Genomic DNA, 21,097 nt, shown 5'->3' on the forward strand with positions numbered 1-21,097 from the left:
TTAAATGACCCTGGCTGTTAATAGGACGTCAAGCAGCTATAAACAAATCAAATATTCCCAATACTTCACTCCGTTTTTATGTTCAGTGCAATTGAAAAAGAAAATAGGCAAGTCTAGAATGGTGACTTTTCTATATAAAAATTTCAGTCTAATATACAAGTCTGTACAATGTATCCTGAGGATCCTTGATAGCTACCTTTACAGAAGGAGAATTTGTTTATCTACGTACGATAATGGTTCAGTTCAACCTGTCTATTCCGGCCACTGAGTATTATAAAACTGCTGCTTTATCCGACAATTGATATTCATTCTTTACCACAAATGAAAATATGATAATGATGATAATTGGAAATAATTAAGTAAAACTTTTTCATTATTCCCATTTTTCTTATGATCAAATATATATACCGGAAGTATAATATTTTCTCATTCTGATTTCTGTAAAATCTTTGCCCGTCTCATCTGACCAGTAAGCTTTTTCTCGGGTTTTGTCGTATAAGACTGAGTTTCCATGAAAATATCATTCTACCACAGACAATTATTCGTGAACATCCAAACTTATATCCCTAAGATCGAATTCGTCTTAATCATAACATCCTGTATAACATGCACATTAAATGTGATTCCTATCTATTGCGTAATTTCATGTCTATATCCATCATGAATAAGACATATACCTCATGCTAAACCTATTTCCACTTGGAGCTCGACAATGTCCATTAAACACAATTTACCGGGTTTTTCTCCGCGTATAATTTGGTGTATATGATGATTTCTCGCCTTATAAGGCCTGTCCTCACGCTGTAACAGGGTTTTAGATATAAGATAATCTAGTGCTGTCATGCGCACTCCACCGGGATTTTCTGCAGTGTCATCTCGTAGTTTCGTTCCATTGTCCTCCAACTTGGCTTCATTAGGGCTACTTCTTCCGTATCCTATATATGTCGTCTTTTGCCTGCTAGGGCATCTTTCCCGCTTTTCGGCTTCGTCAATTTCGCGTATCATGTCTGCTTTTAAAGTAGAAACATCATAACTAGGTTTTACCTTTGTACGAGTTTCCTTGTCAACGGGAGAAACGGAAGGAGACGGAATGTCCATATTTGGTCCATCATTTGACTGATTCTTATCGTTTCCTGTTGTGACGTCACAGTCGGAACTGCTTTTAAACAATTTCATCGTTTCAGAGCTTGCAGCTGTGGTGGTCGGTAATTGGTTAGTATTAAATGGACCGTTAGGTGACGTATCCTGAGACAAAAGACGACCAGCAAATCGTTTCTTAGGTAGCCGTTCCATGTAACTAAATGTTTTGCTACGTTCACGCTGTACTGAAATACTATCATTCACTGCGGAACTGTCCTCAGCCATATTGACGTCATTCGGTTCAATTATGGCAGGTGGTGACGCACGTTTAGGTGTCCCCAAACTCTTTTCATCAAGATGGACTTTTTTCTCATAATTTATACTTGAAGGAGAATACGATGACGACAATGATGATGTCGACGATGAAAGTGATGGCGTTGGGGATGATGACAACGGCGATGATAAAGATGATTCACCGTTTTCCGTTGGAAATCCTGGACGAAAAAAACGTGTCTTTGGCGACAAAGATGTTTTTAAATTTGAAGAGTCATCACACGATTTTGACACAGTGTTTTTACACTCCTCAACCTTTCTTCTCTTTGGATGGCCCATACCTGGACAGTCACTAACGATGTTATTTGGATTCCTTTTATTCAAATACATTGCATTTGGTTCAATTAACATTGCGTCAGTGTAAAATCCAGGAAGATACCCGAAAGGTGCACGCGTGGTTGGAGTCATTACGTTTCCAATATGTCCCAAATGTCCGAAGTGAGGAGATCGACGGATGTCCATTGGTGGTATGTGTCTTAATGGACACGTGCAATTAACATAAGGACATATGACGTCATCAGTTTCCATTCTGTTCGTTGTTGGATTGTCTGTATTTTCTCGCTGACTTAGATCTAAGGGCTGGTCCATAATGAGATCTGGCTTGACACCGGGATGTAGAGTTGGATGAAAATGAATGGACTGGTGATGTTCCGAGTCTTACACTGCAGTCGCCTAAAACACATAAAACCATGATATAGTTACCCAAACATATTGTATTTTCATTGTATGATGTGATGACTCTAAAAATACTTTGATATTGGTTTCTTTCTTATTTCAGAAATTGCCATCTTTAAGGATATTCATTCCTGTCACCAATCACAGTATCATTTAATAAAGAGGTTCAAATACACAAAATTCCCTTAAACAAAGACAATAACTTCTGTTATCAATATGCGCTAAGCATTTAACGTTTTCTCTACTGCTCTGAAAAAGGAACAAACAAAAACACAAAGCATACATGAAAATATTCTCTTCAATTTAAAAAATAAAATTTCATTATCATGTAAACTGGTCAAATGTCACTCGGTTAAATAAGTCAAATGTCCCGAAGTTCAAATACATAGTATAAAGGACGGCTCGTGGTGGCTTCGGTCCTTTTGTGTAAATCTGTCTCTTTTGCGGTTTGCCTATATTTCTCCGTCTGTAAGAATCTCTATGTCTGTCTGTCTGTTGTCTGCATGTGCGACAAACGACCCGCTTAATAAGTTACTGAATAGATAGCGCCGACTGACTTCAATACCAATAAACGAGATTTGAAAGAGAAAACTTCCTGGTTCTAACTTTCATTCACATTGAAAAAACGCCTGAAGCTTCGTTTGCCAATCAATAAAGAGAAATACAAAATAGAACTAAAAATCAGCGAAAACGGGAGGATATTGGGTGCATCTCCATATTCTACCATAGAAGTGTAAACGTTATTCGGTACAAATCACATTCTACTAATTAACACAGTTTTTAACTTTCATTTAAAACCCGTAGCGATTTTTGGATATTTTTTTCCAAATTGTCGCTCGAATATTACATTTCATGAGCGAAAAAATCAATGTATTTTTTCAAAGGCTTCCACGTTAATAAACAATATATCCAAAAATTAAAACTCGTCCTTGTGATATTGGAGGTTGGGAAAAACTGCTGAAAAAATGACAATGTGGTGATATGAGACAAATATTTATTTATTTAATTATTTTGCAGATATGTCAATAACTATGCTTTTACAATCCGGCTTCTTGCCAAATCACTCTACGGCTCACCAACTTATTGAACTCTACCATAATATACTTTTAGCACTAGAGAATCACGAATCTACAGCTCTTGTTTTCTGTGAATCTTCTAAAGCGTTTGACCGAGTCTGGCATAAATGTTTGTTAACTAAATTTGGAAAATACAGGATAAGTGGTAAAGTCTTAGAATGGATAAAAAACTCTTCAAGCTACAGACGTCAATCAATTGTCCATAAAAATATTGTCTCTCGAGAAGTATGTATTAAAGCCTGGGTTTCCCAAGGTTCTTTTCTGTGCCCTCTTCTCTTTCTTGTATACATTAACGATATTTCAAACACTCTTTTATCTATTACTAGACTTTTCGCTGGCGATACTGCACTAGCATTCTCTTCTAAACATTTACACGATCTAAAACAGGTAATAAACTACGACATGGAACAGCTGAATCTTTGGTCTCAAAAATGGTTAATGAGCTTCAATCCAACTAAAACTGAAATACTCCTGATTTCTAACACAAATATGCCTTCTAACCCACAATTTCTCTTTGACAACACACTCATTCCTATCGTTAACAAACACAAACACTAAGGGGTAATTATAAACAGTAATGGTACTTGGAACTCTCACAATGATGACATTTTGACAAAAACTGCAGCACTTTGGAAACTTAAGTACATCTTGAACAGAAAAAAACTTCGAAAAAATATATCTTGTTTTCATCAGACCACTTTTTGAATACGCCTGCGAAGTTTGGGACAATTGCAACACCACTCTTTCAAATAAATTAGTATGAAGCAGGTCGCATAATTACAGGATTACCAGTATTTACTAAAAAAGCATTTATTTACAGGGAGCTAGGCTGGCAATCATTGGCGGACAGATGTAAAAATAGGAAGTTATTTATGTTTTATTATATTTATCACAATAATGCTCCTTCATATCTAAAATCTCTTCGACCACCTACTGTGTCAATTTCTACAAAATAAAATCTTAGAAACAGAAATAACTTCCAAAACCCACTCTATATGTTACAACTTACAAATTCATCCTTTATACCGAGCACTTCTGACTCCTGGAATACTCTACCTATCGAAACTAAGTCATCTGATTCTATTAAACAATTCAAAACTCTTCTACCTCATCTTACTATCTCTACAAATATTAAATCATTTCTTGAGTAAGGGCCTTGAAAAGTAAATATAATATATTGCCAACTACGCAACCGCAGCAGCTCTCTAAATTAGGATCTTTACAAAGCACGTCTTCGACCCAATTCTTCTTGCATCATTCTGAAGACTCTAGTCATAACTAGCTTTTCTGTAACAACTTTGATCAATTACGTAATATAATGCCTCAGTCTCTTTACTGGTACAACGAAATAACTGTGGAACACCTTCTATTTGGGAACGAAAATCTCGATACTGATAAAAATATTGTCATCTGTAGGTCTGTACAATCATTTATTTCTAGTTCTAAACGTTTTAACATTTAATCATTTAAACCAGGAAACCTAGTTTGGTTATACTAGCCCTTCCCCACACCCCTTCCATTCATCCAGTTTCATCATTTCCTCCCAACACCGACGGGTATTGGTTTATTTATATAATTATAATATTTATTTAATATATACTTCGTACAATATTCATATTTTACCAAAACCTTATACTAAGATCACGGCTGTGGTTTCATAATCTTGTTGGCAAAGCAGGTAGAGTACGGCATCGTAGAAGGACAAGGAGTGATCCAGGAGAACGACAACTAAAGCACGGGATGTGACTGAACATTTTAGATAAGAAGAACGCAATGTGTGTACAGTAAAGAGTCAGTTCTTTGCCGACTGGATTAGGAAATGACAGTCACCAAATCCACAGAATTACTCGTCGGTGCCCCCCAACCCCTACCCAAATTTTGTTTTCTTTTTCTCATTTTCTAAGCCTATCTTTTAACTAAAAATATGAAAAGTTCTAGGGCTATTGCGTGACTATCTTAATTTGTATGTTTTAATTTGTTATGGAAAGGCCGTAAGTAAGTTGTTATAACTTTCGTCCAATTCTGTTGTATTTTGTTTTCAACAAAATTGATTTAAACTAAAACTATGCTTTTTAACTTCTCCATGCAACCAATAACATATACAATCGTATCAAAGTTTGTACTATATAATATGTCGGAAAAGCACAGCCCGAAATGCATTATTTAGTCAATCGTTTAGCTAATATTTTAATGACTATATAGTGTTAATTGCGAACGGTACAGATTTTAAAGATAAACAGCAAATATTTCATGGGCAAGTGCAATTAATTTGATTCTTGAATGTGAAGTGGATATTCCAATGGTAAACTGAACAGCTTGCAACATTGTGGCGTTCCCAATATACATGTATACTGCTATACCCCTGTATACTATCTACGAATCCGCAATGGAAATTCATTATATAAACAACTTACTATGTCTTTAGATAAAATACTACAGCGATGAAAGAATCTTTCCAGCAGGAAAAGATTGCAAGCAGTTTGCAGTCTAAAGTTGTCCTTTGCTTCGGAAACTAGTTCGTAAATATTCCCGACACATTGTTATCTAGTGGGTGAAAACATCCAAGAATTTACCGAAATCCACAAGAACAATCACTCCTTCGTCGATCACATACATTCATCGGTTGTCCGAAATTTGTATTTCCGGTGAAATTTCCACAGAGTCTCGTACAAGTATATATACACCTACTTGTACACATGTAAGTATGACTCCAGATGATCGCTCGGAGAAACTCACTTGGAGTTTAGGTCAGTAATTTGACCAGAAGGAAGGTAGTCAGTGATTATTGAGTACCACCTCATTGACTGCCAATAAAAATAGCAAATGGTGATATTACACCGTCACCTAGCTCATGCCAACCACTACAGGTTAATGGGTCAGCTGGGCTAAACCAAATGACCAGCTTGAAGTACCGGTTTTCTCACAATGTTGACCGGGGCTGACCCCTGCTGACCAGACCGCGGCCAGAATTCAGACCAAATTTTAATATAGATCGACCAAGGTGTTGACCTCGGCTTTTGTGTACATTGTATGAGTGGTCAGATTAGACTGAAGTGAATGGGGTCAGATCAAATTATCCTTTACAAAACATTATGGATAATTTTCAAACGGTCTAATCTGAATTACAATTGTAAACATAAGCAACGCCTCCACGACATAGGTCAGTCCAATGTTGTTGTATTTTTAAAGTTTTAGGTTAATCTTTTTGTCTCGATCAAACAGGCGAATCCGAAATCGGTCATCAGGTGGAATAAGTATATACAAGACCCAATCATATGGAAAACGAGATACGTGTCTAAATAAAACCATATATAAAAGTGGGAATACAGAACGTCACGCGAGGTGCGCACGGCGGCTGCACGATATTCGCACGATATAAACAGAGCAAAATTTTAATTTGTTATCGTACATGTACGTGCACAACGTGTAGTTTTATCGTGGTTACTGATATAAATGAAGAAATGACTAAAGAATAAATGTGGGACAGGGTTTATTTATATCTGAAGTATATGAAGTATATCCATCACCGCACATTGTTTTTTTATTTAGTTATTGATTGTAAGTTCCGGAATAGGTTTTTTTTTCAAATGTACATAAAAAAATATAATATATCTTTCAGTTCCTACTATCGACTTAATATTCCCCAAACACTAATACTAGATTTCGTTACAATACATGCAATGATCTGTTTAGTGGTCCGTTCAAAAACAAGTAAATTATCTCAACATTGATATGAAATTCCATGAATTCGTGATGTTCACTAAACACGTAAGACGAACCGTGGACGTGTTAAATTTTCTACAAAGAGGCAATCAATAGAGGGTGACCGTTTGAAACTGATGGTCTGCTTTTTCACAACACATATGTTTGTATGTATTAAGGAAGACTTAATGACCTCGATTGACCTGGACTTGACCCTATATTCAACGTAGCGAGACACTTCTTTTAAAAGAATGAGTCGACATCGGGGACATGAAAATAACACGACAAGGTGTTAAATTTCGTCAAAGGCTAATTACTCATATTACATCGCATTACCTGAGCTCATCGATGGCGCGCGCGCGCGGTCACCAAGAGTTCAACACAGGTGTGTCCATTTCAATTGCAATACCAGTGTATGTGACTTTGACGTCACGAATTGTTTACAGGTTAACTGAGGACACACTTGGCATTATGGAGAAAACATTGTGACGTCACTAAATTGCTTACAGATTGACAAAAAGGAAGGGAGAAGACAGATCGTCACATTTTACGGTGATTCTAAGGACATGTTACCTGGTAAGTATGACGTCACAAAATGTTTACGGTACGACGGTGACGTCATAAACTGAGTAGGGCTTAAATAATACTGTCATGAGACTGACTGCAATTTCTTGTTTACGGTACAGCAAAGAAACGATGTATATTTTATGACTAAAGTGATGCCGGACAATGACGTCACGAACAATGATTGTATATGGGATATCTGAAAATAAGTCGCGTTTTATTTCAAAAGGGAAGCGGTGCATTTTACAAAATTATATTCTTCATTAATCATTTTCATGACAAAATCAAATTGTTTCAAAGAGTTTAAGCAATCTTAAATTTTAGTCATTGAAATGAAGTCACGGGTTTGTATTATAAGGTGAAAAACGTGTCTTTAGTTTCTTTGAAACATAGAGTTTATTCGGAAAGATGTCAAATGTTGTAAAGGGAAATTTAAATAACACGTGGGAAATATTATATTAACAATACAACATTTTCGGCGGTTTGATTATTACCATAAAAAGCCAACTTGATATTTTTTTATTCATTCCACGAGAAGAACATCTTATGAGAATGTAAAAAAAATTAATAATCGTCATTTCGCTTCTGTTTTTACTCCTACCTCATATTATATCTATTTAGATTGTATCAGACTGTTCCTTCCGGGAACTGATACGTCAACGTGAGGCTAAGAAAGCACTTTTGGATGTGACACGCACACAGAATTTCATGAATTGAAAACAACTGCCAGACTAATATGCTGTGGCCTAGATACCATTTATACAGCTGGTTCTACCAGGCGTATTCTTTACAAGAGTCCATCCAAGCGAGTAGATTTACACAGGCAAGTATTGAACACCAAAGGACATCACATATCATTGTGTTAGTGTGCAGTGCTATCAATTGTTTTATCGTGTGTAATATACGGGTAACAGTACCTATCATATAATTGCATCGATGATGATGATGATGATGATGATGATGATGATGATGATGAGGTGGCACTAATACCGATCTATCTTACGATATTGAATCCGATCACGAAAGCCCTCTGAATCCTGAGATAGCGAAAACACACGTACGACTATCGTCATCTCCTGTTGGTTACTTTTTATGTGTATCTTATTCAAAAATAGCAATTTATCAAAATAAGAAGGAAATGTTCATATATAAATGTCAAAAAGCTAATACTTCTGCATTTCCAGGAGATATGATAACTTCGAAATCCAATGGTTCCTTTGTGTCAATTTACCTTTTTTCTTTACTCAAGAAACGTGATTTGAAAGATGGAAAGATGAGTATTTATCTATAAAATCCACTTACATATTATATATCTATATATGTATAGAGGACATGTTGGTATTTATATATATGAATTCCACTGACATGCTATATTTGTATGAGGGATTATCAGTCCTAACATATCCCTGGTTCGTATCCTGCAAAGTTCAGTCACCAAAATAAACGACGATAACAATTATCAGTAGGTAAGGTCTTCCTCAGAATATCTTAATTTGAGACAATAATCAAATGAATGGGCGAAATAAAAAAAAAACACTGTGTGATTAGTGTGTCTGACGTCCTTGTTATCCATATAGCTTTAAGTAGGACAGTCAACACATGCATAAGAACTAGATTTGACCGCTACTTGCTAGCGACAACACACGGGTCGATAATGTAACTCAGCATATCTCTCTGTCCATACGTAAAGGGTCAATCGGTCAACGAAATCAATACACAACCCGGTAACCAAGTACTGCAGCACTGGTCTACCTGCAGTATCACATCTTACTAATGGTTACAGCGAAAAGCGGCATGCCTTTTTTCCCTTTTATAATTAACTATGGCCGATTTTTTAAACAAGTGAGATTATCTTGTATATATATCTTTCTGTACATATGATAAAAAGTCATTAAAATCCTCCATTACGATTCAACATTCCATCCAAAATTTACCAATCAGTATTTGCTTTCAGCACTATTATCAATTTCCTTGTTGTTGCTAAATCCACGTGATAAATAAATCGGTTTTATTTATTTTTTTATCTATTGACTTGTTTACTGAATCATTTATTTGTTTCCATGTTTATTCATTTGTTTACGTTTTATTTATTCATTTACACCGTTTCTACGTAAGCAAAAAGGCTGCCATACGTAACTGTACACTGACCGCTGGTCAAATGTCGCGTGATAAGTAAATGAGCCCGAATTTCAGATAACGATAATTAAATATTCCCGCGTTTCGGTAGTATAGCGGGAATAGTTCGTCTTCTCAGGCACGTAGAGCACGTGCGTATGCCCAGGTAAGGGTGGGTGCGCGGGTGAATAGTCATTCTCTAGCTCTCCGTCTAGCAGTGCAGTCCAGTTAATGTCTCTATCATATATATAGTATCATAGTTTCTACCATGCAGAACGATTCATTATGCACACTGTCGGACCAGATACAGGCTGCGGTTGGAAAGTCACAAAACGAAATACTCGGGCATTTGGATACATTAATTTCACAAAAGTTGAGCTCGTTTGAGAGAAAAATGTGTGAAAATTCTGAGGCATCTTTAAACAAGATACAAGAAACAATTCAGTGTACGGATACCTACAAATTCAAAAAGAGAAGTTGCGAGGAACAGTACAAGTTCAATACCAAAGTGCGCGGGAAATTATTGGACGCCGCGCAGGCCGTCAGTACGGACATGGACACCGCCAGGCTTAAGATACAGGAGGGTATGTCGCTTATAGACTATCGCAACAAGCTAATTAAGTTGGCGGACAGTTCTGAAGCAGGCTGGAAAACCGTCGATGAGTATGTAGCAAATCCTATAGCGTCGGACTCCGACGATGAAAGGAAAATCGACAGGGCCAGCTCCAAGGCAGTTAAAAAGGCAAAGGCGGAAAAGTTAAAGTCCAGCAGGGGAAGACAGCGTTTCAACCCTTATCAAAGAGAGACTTTTGTGTCCAGGAGCCAGACAAACGCCGCTACTACGACCGACAGAACAGGTCCTTTCCCACGGGGCGGGACCAAGCCCGGTACATGCTTTGGGTGTGGAAAGGCCGGACATTGGCGACAAGAGTGTCCGGAAATCAAAGGAGTCGCCTCGGCTGTATCCGGATATAAGATAAGTGGTTCTTTATTTGATATGCATGAAAAAGTATCGGCGAAGCAGGACGCAGGTAAGGTAGGGGCGACACAGGACGCTCCACGTGTCACATGTGATACTTCGCCAGTGGGGCGCTTGAAGGGTAAGAGCCAGTATTGGGCAGACCAAGGTACCATTGAAGTAGTACAATCTATCATCGAGAGAGGTTATAAAATTCCTTTTCACGAAATTCCACCAAGGGTGTCTTTGTCAAATAACAAAACCGCAAAAGATAACCCCGATTTTGTCGTGGGGGAGATAACTAAGCTTTTACGGTTAGGTTGTGTGTCGGAAGTTTCGTCAGAGCCCGCGGTCATAAATCCGCTCACTGTAGCTTTCAATCAATCAGGTAAGCCCCGCCTAGTTTTGGATTGCAGGCACATAAACCCTTTTTTGCATAAATTCAAGTTTAAATACGACGATGCAAGGGTAGCACGGGATGTTTTCCAGCCAGGAGATTTTTTGTTCACTTTTGATTTGAAGTCTGCTTACCACCATATCGAAATTTTTGAAGAGCACAGGCAATTTCTCGGTTTTGAGTTTGAAGTGGAAGGCAAAACACGCCAGTTTGTTTTCAATGTGTTACCGTTTGGTATCTCTACTGCTGGTTACGTGTTTACCAAGGTTCTAAGGGAGGTGGTCAAATCTATCCGTTTATTAGGTCACAAATTGGTCATGTATTTGGACGACGGTATTGGAGGTCACGAGACAGAGGGCGGGGCTAACGAGTCCAGTAGGTATGTCAGACAGGCATTGATCGATTACGGTTTTCTCATAGCCGAGGAGAAGTCCAATTGGGTAGCTTCCCAGCATGTCACGTGGTTAGGTTACACGTGGTCGATGGGAGAAGGCGTGGTCAGGGTCACGTCGGGTCGTGTCGAGCGGCTTTTGTATTGGCTGACCAATACGATGACACATGTCAAACAGAAAGACCTGCCTTTGCTCTCGGCCAGGTACATAGCGGGCATAGTAGGTCAGGTCATATCAATGCAAGGTGTTGTCGGTCACGTGGCTAGACTACGTACACGGGAGTTGTACAGGTGTGTATTGGCTAGAGCCAGTTGGAATGCGCGTGTTTTGCTCACGTCGGGAGCTCTAGACGAGATCCAATTTTGGTTGTCTAACGTAAAGGCACTGAACGATAAGGGTTCACAGTTAAAGCAACACCTAGTCTGTGACGCCATACTTTGTACTGATGCATCCGGTGAGGGATACGGGGGTTATGTTCAATATGTGGACACATCAGGCAGGTGTGAGCATGTTGGAGTGACGCAAGGTGTCAACGGGTGCACATACATACACGATACAAACAGTATCGAGACAGGTGCAAGCAAATGTTACCAAGGTGTAATCCCCCAGGGGGACTTTGTAACGGTACATGGTACAGATGTTTTTCAACACCCCCAGGGGGCTTGTGAGGTCCGACCCCGGATATATTTAGGCCATGATCATGATGGAACAAAATGGGGTCAAACGTTCGAGTTTCTTGGTCAATGCAACAGCACCCAGGGTGTTAGGGGGTCTCCGAGACCCGGGTTTTGCTACGGTAGCAGTATTAGTCCCACGGGAGGACTAGTAGGTGGCCCAGTGAGTGACGTGATTGGTCTGCAGGGCAGCGAGGTAAGCGTTTTGGATCGCTCTCTTCCTACAGTAAGGGATCTTTACCACATGGATAAACATGTCGCGTTGGGAACATGGGATGAACGGGAGAAAAGGTATAGCTCAACTTGGAGAGAGTTAGAAGCAGTCAAAAGGGTGTTGTTGGCTAAGGTCGATATGGTCAAAGGTAAGCAGGTAAAACTGTTAACAGATAACAGAAACGTTTGTTCCATAGTGAAAACTGGTAGCAGGAAGCCAGACCTACAGAGGGTCGCACGTGAGATTAACGAGGTGTTGGATTATAATAACACGGGCGTTAGTACACAGTGGCTACCAAGGATTAGTAACAGTACCGCCGATTACTTGAGTAGATGTAAAGACTGTGACGATTGGTCGGTGCAGTCATGGGTTTTTGAGGAGTGTCAGTTATTATGGGGTCCACATCAAATCGACCGGTTCGCGACAGATTATAACAGCAAATGTGTGCGTTTTAATTCCAAGTGGTGGTGCCCGGGTACAGAGGCAGTCGATGCTTTCACGGTAAGATGGCAGGGAGTCAACAACTGGTTAGTACCTCCCCCTAGACTCGTTTGCGGTGTGGTTAGCAAAATGAGGGACGAAGGAGCTTATGGGACCATAATTGTCCCCCATTGGAGGAGCGCGGCATACTGGCACTTATTGTGTCCTAAGGATGGGGCTTTCGATTCTTTCATAGTAGATTATCGTATACTGCCCAGTAGAAAAGTCACACTGAGGGGGAGGGGGAACAATGGATGTTTCGGAGCCAGTATTTTGGGTTTCGACATGTTGGCCCTCCGGTTAGACTTTAGACATTGAAAACTTACACATGTTCATACCATACTGAGCATTGTTTTACTGTGTTTATTGTTACAGGCATAGGACTGAGGAAGTCGATCAGCGATGCCGTCAAAGCTTCTGGGGTAACGGAGGGTTCCGATCTGCACGCTCTGACCGAGGGTATGGCTGGCAGACTTTTACTAAGCAGGAGTGTCAACACAGGCACCAAGTACTATGGAGCTTTCGCGAAATGGGAACATTTCATTTCCGGACATGGTTTTTCGTCTATCCCGGCAAATCCCATACACGTGGCATTATATTTAAATTCTTTATTGGAAAAGGGAGGGACTTACGCAGTGGTGTCGTCTGCAGTATATGCTATCAAATGGGTGCACAATCTTAACGGACACATCGACCCTACAACAAACTCATTCGTACAGAACTTAATTGAATTTTCCAAACGAGAGGCTAAAAATCCTGTTTGCAAAAAGGAACCGGTCACGACTGACATTTTGATCAATTTGTGTGGAATGTTTTTGAATGAGAATGACTTGTTGGTAGTGAGAGATCTTGCCATGATTTTGTTAGGGTTTTCCGGTTTTTTACGTTTTAACGAGCTCAGTAGTTTGCGTTGCTCTGATGTTCAGTTTTTCGAGGGGCATTTAACGCTCAATATCAGGAAAAGTAAAACAGACAAATATCGCTTTGGTAGTCAAGTGGTCATCAGTAAAGGTTCGACTGTAGCTTGTCCGTACACCATGTTATCAAGGTATGTTGAGTTATCAAAAATTGACTTAAGTTCGGATCATTTTTTGTTTAAGCAAGTTTATCGTTCCGGTCAGGGTTGTAAGCTTATTAACAAAAATAAGCCACTTAGTTACACAGGGGCTAGGCAAGCTGTCATGAAAAGGTTGAAACTAGTTTCCAATGATACAAATTTTGGTTTACACTCGCTCAGAGCAGGGGGCGCCACAGTGGCCGCCAACAACGGAGTGAACGATCGATGTTTCAGGAGGCATGGCCGCTGGAAAGGCGAATCTAGCAAGGATGGTTATGTCGCTGACTCTTTGGAGTCTCGTTTACTGGTAACACAGAAGTTAGGTTTGTAATTAATATGGTTATTTGATCAATTATTCAAAGGCGGTTAGGTATTCCCCAACCACAACCCCCTTGCCCTTTCTTTGTTAATTCTCTAATTCGTGACGGGCTAGTACGGCAAATGAGTATTTGCGGGTTTGAGTTTTCTTTTCGGGCACGAAGTGGAGAGAAGACTTAAATATTCCCGCGTTTCGGTAGTATAGCGGGAATAGTTCGTCTTCTCAGGCACGTAGAGCACGTGCGTATGCCCAGGTAAGGGTGGGTGCGCGGGTGAATAGTCATTCTCTAGCTCTCCGTCTAGCAGTGCAGTCCAGTTAATTTAGTTAGTTAGTGTGCCTATCAGTATTATTATATGTAGTTGGTTTGCTCCGTTTTCTAGTCTTGCTATTTTATGCTTGCATTCCTGGCGAGGAAATCTGGAAGTCTGGGTATGCTTAGTGGGAGTGTGATTGGCTGATATTGTGTTAGTGGCGCTCCGGTAGAACGATTGTTTTTATTATTTTTTTTTTTCTCGACACCGGTCCTTGTGTCGGCCCGGAGAACGTATTGCAATTGGAGGTAATCGATTCCAGCCCCGTTGGACACAGGTTTCCGGGGATTATCTCCGGTTTTTCCTGGGCGCGCGATACATTCTGTGATGGGAGGTGAGTATGGAGTGTCTAGGACGCTCTCGTGGGTGAGGAGTGTGTGCGTTAGGGACGTTTGCGTCACGTCTGTCGGAGTGAGATTCGTACGTACAATGTATTTTCTACACCATGTATTATTAAACGCCTACTGCACTAATTCGTGACGGGCTAGTACGGCAAATGAGTATTTGCGGGTTTGAGTTTTCTTTTCGGGCACGAAGTGGAGAGAAGAAATGATTAATTTTAAATATTCATTAACGAACGTGTCAAAAATGCATATTTGTTCTCACACACAACCTAATGGATTCTAATTTTACCACAGGTACCAGTCAGTAAAGTCATATATACAGACCATCGATGTACGAGAAATGGCCGAGAATATGCTTCGGAATGGCAGTGTTGAATATGAATATCCGAATATCCAAGTGAGTATATTTAACAATCTGAACTTTAGAGCTTGTGGTACAAAATTCACTCATTAAACAGGCAGTGTAAACGTCATAAGCGGTCAGCAATAACGAGGGTATCTGCAGAATATGAATATGCCTCTGGTTTTATATTGTATCGTTTAGTCCCCGAGCTTTACCGTAATCTTCATGTCACGTTTAAATTCATTCCAACCAGTGTTTAGTGCATACGCACGTAATGGACGTTCTTTTAAAATCAGAAAATTATCAAAGTTAATTAATTATGAGACTAGTGAAACACATTTGACCTTTATTTTGGAGCATTTTTATTATCCTCAGTCATCTCCCTAGGCTTCAAATTTTAGGCTCTTGGCATCACTCACAAATCCTAGAGGGACGAAACAGCTGTATGATACAGTAAATTCATTGTCTTACTCTACTTACACTATTCTAATTTTTGTTATTGAAAGGTTTCTCCACTTATGTATCTAATTTTGTTATTGAAAGGTTTCTCCACTTATGTATCTTATGTAAAATCTTACAGATATGACTAGCGTAAATTATTTACCCTGGAATGGACAAATTATAGGAATATGTCAATGACTTGGTAAATTATAAGTTACTTTTGTTCCTACAATAGGAAATTATAGAGGCTACTGGGTTCTTGGAGCCATTACCGAAGGGTCGCATGACGTCTTGGAGGCTACAGGATCACAAGATGGCGGACAATGATTTCATAACCCCATCACTACAGAGTGTGGATGATGGTAGGTATATAGTTGTTTAAACCTACAAAATTTCTGAGCGTTAGAGACTAATAAAACGTCCTAAGACAATAAGGTAAATGAAGGGTGAAAGAACGGTATTTCTTTATATCTTAAAAAAGTATCTCACATGAAGGTTATACAATGGAGCTTCTTCCTTGCTTTATTTGATAACTTGTACGACCGGTATGTATAGGGGGAAATTAATTAGAAGCTTGAAAACACATTGAACACATCTCGTCATGAGAACCATCTGGCGTCCTCCTCCAAATTTAATCAGAGAATGTTATTTACAAATTAACATTTCCTATATTACAGAAATGGACACTGGTTTAGATAGAAATACGAACAACGGACGTTACATAAGAACTGTGGGATCGAAACATTTACCTGGACCGGAGTTTTTAAAGCTAAAAAAAGGTAGGTTGTTTCTTAGAATACCTTGATCCACGTCATGTTAGACCAACCATTGTTAGAGAAATATTTACAAACTTGTTTGTCAAAAATGTTTGATATGATATGTATACAACATGATCAAGGTTTGCATTAGGTATTTCATAAATGTGGCTCTTGAATAGGGTTCTTTTTTAATAGATACTTCTAGAAATATCTGGACTTTCTATTTTATGCGGTATACTCAGATATCTATTTTCGTTGACTTTAAGACCATTAGAGTACACATTTTTCACATAAGATAAAACTTATTACAAATCACACAACGAAATGAAATACGGGATGTAAATTCAATGGGACTTAAAATAATATATAGTGTACATTTTGCATTAACTTTGTGTTTGATACAGTGTTCAGGAATAAAACGGTTTCAATTTCTCATCCAATCTCCTCAATACACTGTGAAAAGAGAACGCATCTATTCTGAAATATAACTTTGTTTATAGTTACTGTGTTATAAGATAAAGCAGAATTTTATTTAGTATTTATACTAAACTCCAAGGTTTTCGTTGTCAAAGGCAATAAAGCCGTGTCACATTAAACTAACTAAAATACAGGTAATACATCAAATTGTACATTATCTTGCAGATCAAACGTTCAAACAGAAGTTGACCGTGATGGGTGGTGAAGTAGCATTTGGCTGGTCAAGGAAGGGTCAGTTTGGTCAGAAGAAGTGGGGATTTTGTGACACTCGACTAGTCCTCAGGGTGGTGTGACAGCCAAGACTTTTGTTCACATAGCTCTTTCTAGATAAAGACGACGCACGGAAATAATCAAACTTAGATTCATTTTCCGCGCTTGAGAAAAGATGAGGCTTTTTGTCTAACTCAGCGACTTTTGACTTGTTTAATGTTATACCGTTTCATATATATCTTGTACCTTGTTGAAATGATATTTAATAAAACTTTTGGAAGGTATATTTCAGTCTTGTTTTGTTCGGTGTCCTATTGAGTTTAAAATATACGAGTTCATCACAAAAAAGCTTACAAAGTCAAAATTATGTAAATTCTGGGCCACTATTCTAATTAATTCAAACGTGATATACAGGTTGATTCACAATGGAGTCACTGGATCTGAAGTCAGAATTGCAAGAAGAAATTACGGACTGCATTATACAGTTATAAACATATATACATACAAAAAAAAATGTAAAATAAGTATATATATATTATCGTCATTTTGCCTAAGATCGATCAAAGAGGGATAGAACGACAATTCCGCGTTTAGACAGATGGTCTCTTTGCACATAGAAGTATTATTGGTGCTCTTCCATGCTGAATGGGACATACAGGTAGTAACATAATGATTGAATTAAGTTTTAAGTGGATAACTTAGAGCATCGGCTGCTTCCTTGATTAAACAAGAGTTTGTAAGATCACGACCAACAGATATTTGCAATCAGGATAATGCATTACATCGAAAAAGTCTTGTTGGGGTATAAAAATGTCAAAAACACGAGTGCCCTAATGACTGTATCGCTCACACTTTTTTCCTCAGTGCATGGGTTATTGACATTGAAAGTGAGTCTATATTAAATGTATATATTTCAATTTCTATCCAATCAGACTCAATGAAACTACTAAATGTGATCTGCTTCATTTACCGATGAATTTGACCAGTGCGTATCAATACAAATATTAGGTAAGGGCAGATAACTTCCAACTTCTACTAGAAGAATTGTGTATTCAATATTCAATAACTGTAAATTTGCGTTTCAAAAGATGTGAAGCGACTGAAACCTGATATTTTTTGTTATCCGCTTCGGTGCCTGTCAAAAAAAAAGGCCGACACCGCTACGTTTGCGAACCGGCGCACCACGTCTAGACGTTGTTCCTCCGTGGGGGAAAAATGCAAACTGTCTTTGTTGCACAGTATTAATTAAATTTTCATTAAAGTTGTTGAAAAATATATTAAATTTTGTTATTATTTAAGTTTCATTGAATATCAAGTAACCACGCTGAAATATATTTCAGCCTGTCACAATAATCTATCTGACTATTTACTTGTATGACGTCAAACGATATGATGACAAGAAACGAAAATGAAGATAAATTGCGTTAGTTCCCATGCTATAGAAAACAAGAAGCGTGAATTGAAATATAAGGATTGAATCTCGCTTATGTCGAGTTCATGGGATGATGAATTGAGTTGGTCATGAGACAAATTCAATATGAATTAAGTTTGTCTCAAGACCAACTCAATTCATCATCCCATGAAATCGACATAAGCAAGATTCAATCCTTAATTAAATAAACTTTCAATCTAGCCTGCTGTTCCTGCACGTTGAGTCTACAACTGATAGATACTGTTATGAACAACTTCAGTCAAACAATTTGTGGGCAGGTTAACTCTTTTAAAAGTTTTAACAAATTCGACGCCTGTAACTTTGCATATGGGCCAAGGTCATTACCTTAAACAACCAACCAAATATGATTCTAGAAAGTTTAGTTAGTTTTTGATAATCTTGACCTTACAGACGACAGACGCCGCACCACGGCATCAGCTCACTAGATCGTTTGGGTCAGATGAGCAACAAATGAATGTGATTTCTATGTAAACGTTTACTTTTTCACAACTTTTGTTGAAATATTCTCATTTAGATTGATACCTTTATTAATGCGTGAAGATTTTTTTCTGAAATTCTATCAGTGTTAGTATTCTGTTACCAAGTTTGCGACGTATAGACAACGTTTAAGTCATGTTGTCAGCATATCTGTATAGCATAATACCCAACCAGGTCCCGTTGTCAGCAGATCTGTATAACATAATACCCAACCAGGTCCCGTTGTCAGCATATCTGTATAACATAATACCCAACCAGGTCCCGTTGTCAGCAGATCTGTATAACATAATACCCAACCAGGTCCCGTTGTCAGCAGATCTGTATAACATAATACCCAACCAGGTCCCGTTGTCAGCATATCTGTATAACAAAATACCCAACCAGGTCCCGTTGTCAGCATATCTGTATAACATAATACCCAACCAGGTCCCGTTGTCAGCATATCTGTATAACATAATACCCAACCAGGTCCCGTTGTCAGCATATCTGTATAACATAACACCCAACCAGGTCCCGTTGTCAGCATATCTGTATAACATAACACCCAAACAGGTCCCGTTGTCATCATATCTGTATAACATAACATCCAACCAGGTCCCGTTGTCAGCATATCTGTATAACATAACACCCAACCAGGTCCCGTTGTCAGCATATCTGTATAACATAACACCCAACCAGGTCCCGTTGTCAGCATATCTGTATAACATAATACCCAACCAGGTCCCGTTGTCAGCATATCTGTATAACATAATACCCAACCAGGTCCCGTTGTCAGCATATCTGTATAACATAACACCCAACCAGGTCCCGTTGTCAGCATATCTGTATATCATAACATCCAACCAGGTCCCGTTGTCAGCATATCTGTATAACATAATACCCAACCAGGTCCCGTTGTCAGCATATCTGTATAACATAATACCCAACCAGGTCCCGTTGTCAGCATATCTGTATAACATAATACCCAACCAGGTCCCGTTGTCAGCATATCTGTATAATGCAATATCAAGCTAGATCATGTTCAATAAAAAATTAAAAAGCTGATTAGACATCAATTAGATTCATAAAATTGTTGTTATGGTTAATATCTTTATTTAGTTTTTTTGTTAAATAGTGTTTTGTATAAACAATCTTCAACGTCAAAGGAAATAAAGATCACTGATTCATTCATTTACACAACATCCACCTTGTCAGCATGTCTGTATAACACGACATCCAGCTAGGTCCCGTTGTCAGCATGTTTGTATAGCACGACATCCAGCTAGATCATGTTGTCAGCATGTCTGTATAACATGACATCTAGCTAGGTCCTATTGTCATCATGTCTGTATAACACGACATCCAGCTAGATCAATTTGACAGCATGTCTATATAACACGACATCCAGCTAGGTCCTGCTGTCAACATGTCTGTATAACACGACATCCAACTAGGTCCTGTTGACAGCATGTCTGTATAACACGACATCCTGCTAGGTCCTGCTGTCAACATGTTTGTATAACACGACATCCAGCTAGGTCCTGTTGTCAACATGTCTGTATAACACGACATCCAGCTAGGTCCTGTTGACAGCATGTCTGTATAACACGACATCCAGCTAGGTCCTGCTGTCAACATGTCTGTATAACACGACATCCTGCTAGGTCCTGCTGTCAACATGTTTGTATAACACGACATCCAGCTAGGTCCTGCTGTCAACATGTCTGTATAACACGACATCCAGCTTGGTCCTGTTGACAGCATGTCTGTATAACACGACATCCTGCTAGGTCCTGTTGTCATCGTGTCTGTATTACACGACATCCTGCTAGGTCCTGTTGCCATCATGTCTGTATAACACGATATCCAGCTAGGTCCTGTTGTCAGCATGTCTGTATAACACGACATCCAGCTAGATCATGTTGTCAGCATGTCTGTATAACACGACATCCAGCTAGGTCCTGTTGTCATCGTGTCTGTATAACACGACATCCAGCTAGGTCCTATTGTCATCATGTCTGTATAACACAACATCCAGCTAGATCATTTTGTCAGCATGTTTATATAACACGACATCCTGCGAGGTCCTGCTGTCAACATGTCTGTATAACACGACATCCAGCTAGGTCCTATTGTCAGCATTTCTGTATAAAACGACAACTAGCTAGTTTATGTTGTCTTTTGGTCGGTTTAACACGAAATTTAGTGAGGTCCTTATGTCAGCAAATCTTTGCCCTTCCCATCTAGGTCATGTTGTCAGCAAGTCTG

General features: G+C 38.8%; 1 protein-coding gene across 1 annotated transcript; it reads right to left on the minus strand.

The window, feature by feature from the left end:
• Nucleotides 1-384: 384 nt before the first annotated feature.
• On the minus strand, nt 385-2,080 carry LOC132553313 (uncharacterized). Its single transcript, XM_060217548.1, has one exon. It carries the CDS (start codon nt 1,999-2,001, stop codon nt 679-681), a length of 1,323 nt encoding a protein of 440 aa, XP_060073531.1. The 5' UTR covers nt 2,002-2,080; the 3' UTR covers nt 385-678.
• Between the last annotated feature and the right edge of the window lie 19,017 nt (nt 2,081-21,097).

This window comes from Ylistrum balloti, unplaced genomic scaffold (assembly GCF_031769215.1).
Source record: "Ylistrum balloti isolate Yb309-2 unplaced genomic scaffold, AGI_CSIRO_Ybal_v1 Utg370316, whole genome shotgun sequence".
Taxonomy (NCBI): domain Eukaryota; kingdom Metazoa; phylum Mollusca; class Bivalvia; order Pectinida; family Pectinidae; genus Ylistrum; species Ylistrum balloti.

Coding starts and splice junctions, on each gene's coding strand:
- LOC132553313 (XM_060217548.1), bottom strand. CDS start 2,001: ATGGACCAGCCCTTAGATCTAAGTCAGCGAGAAAATACAGACAATCCA.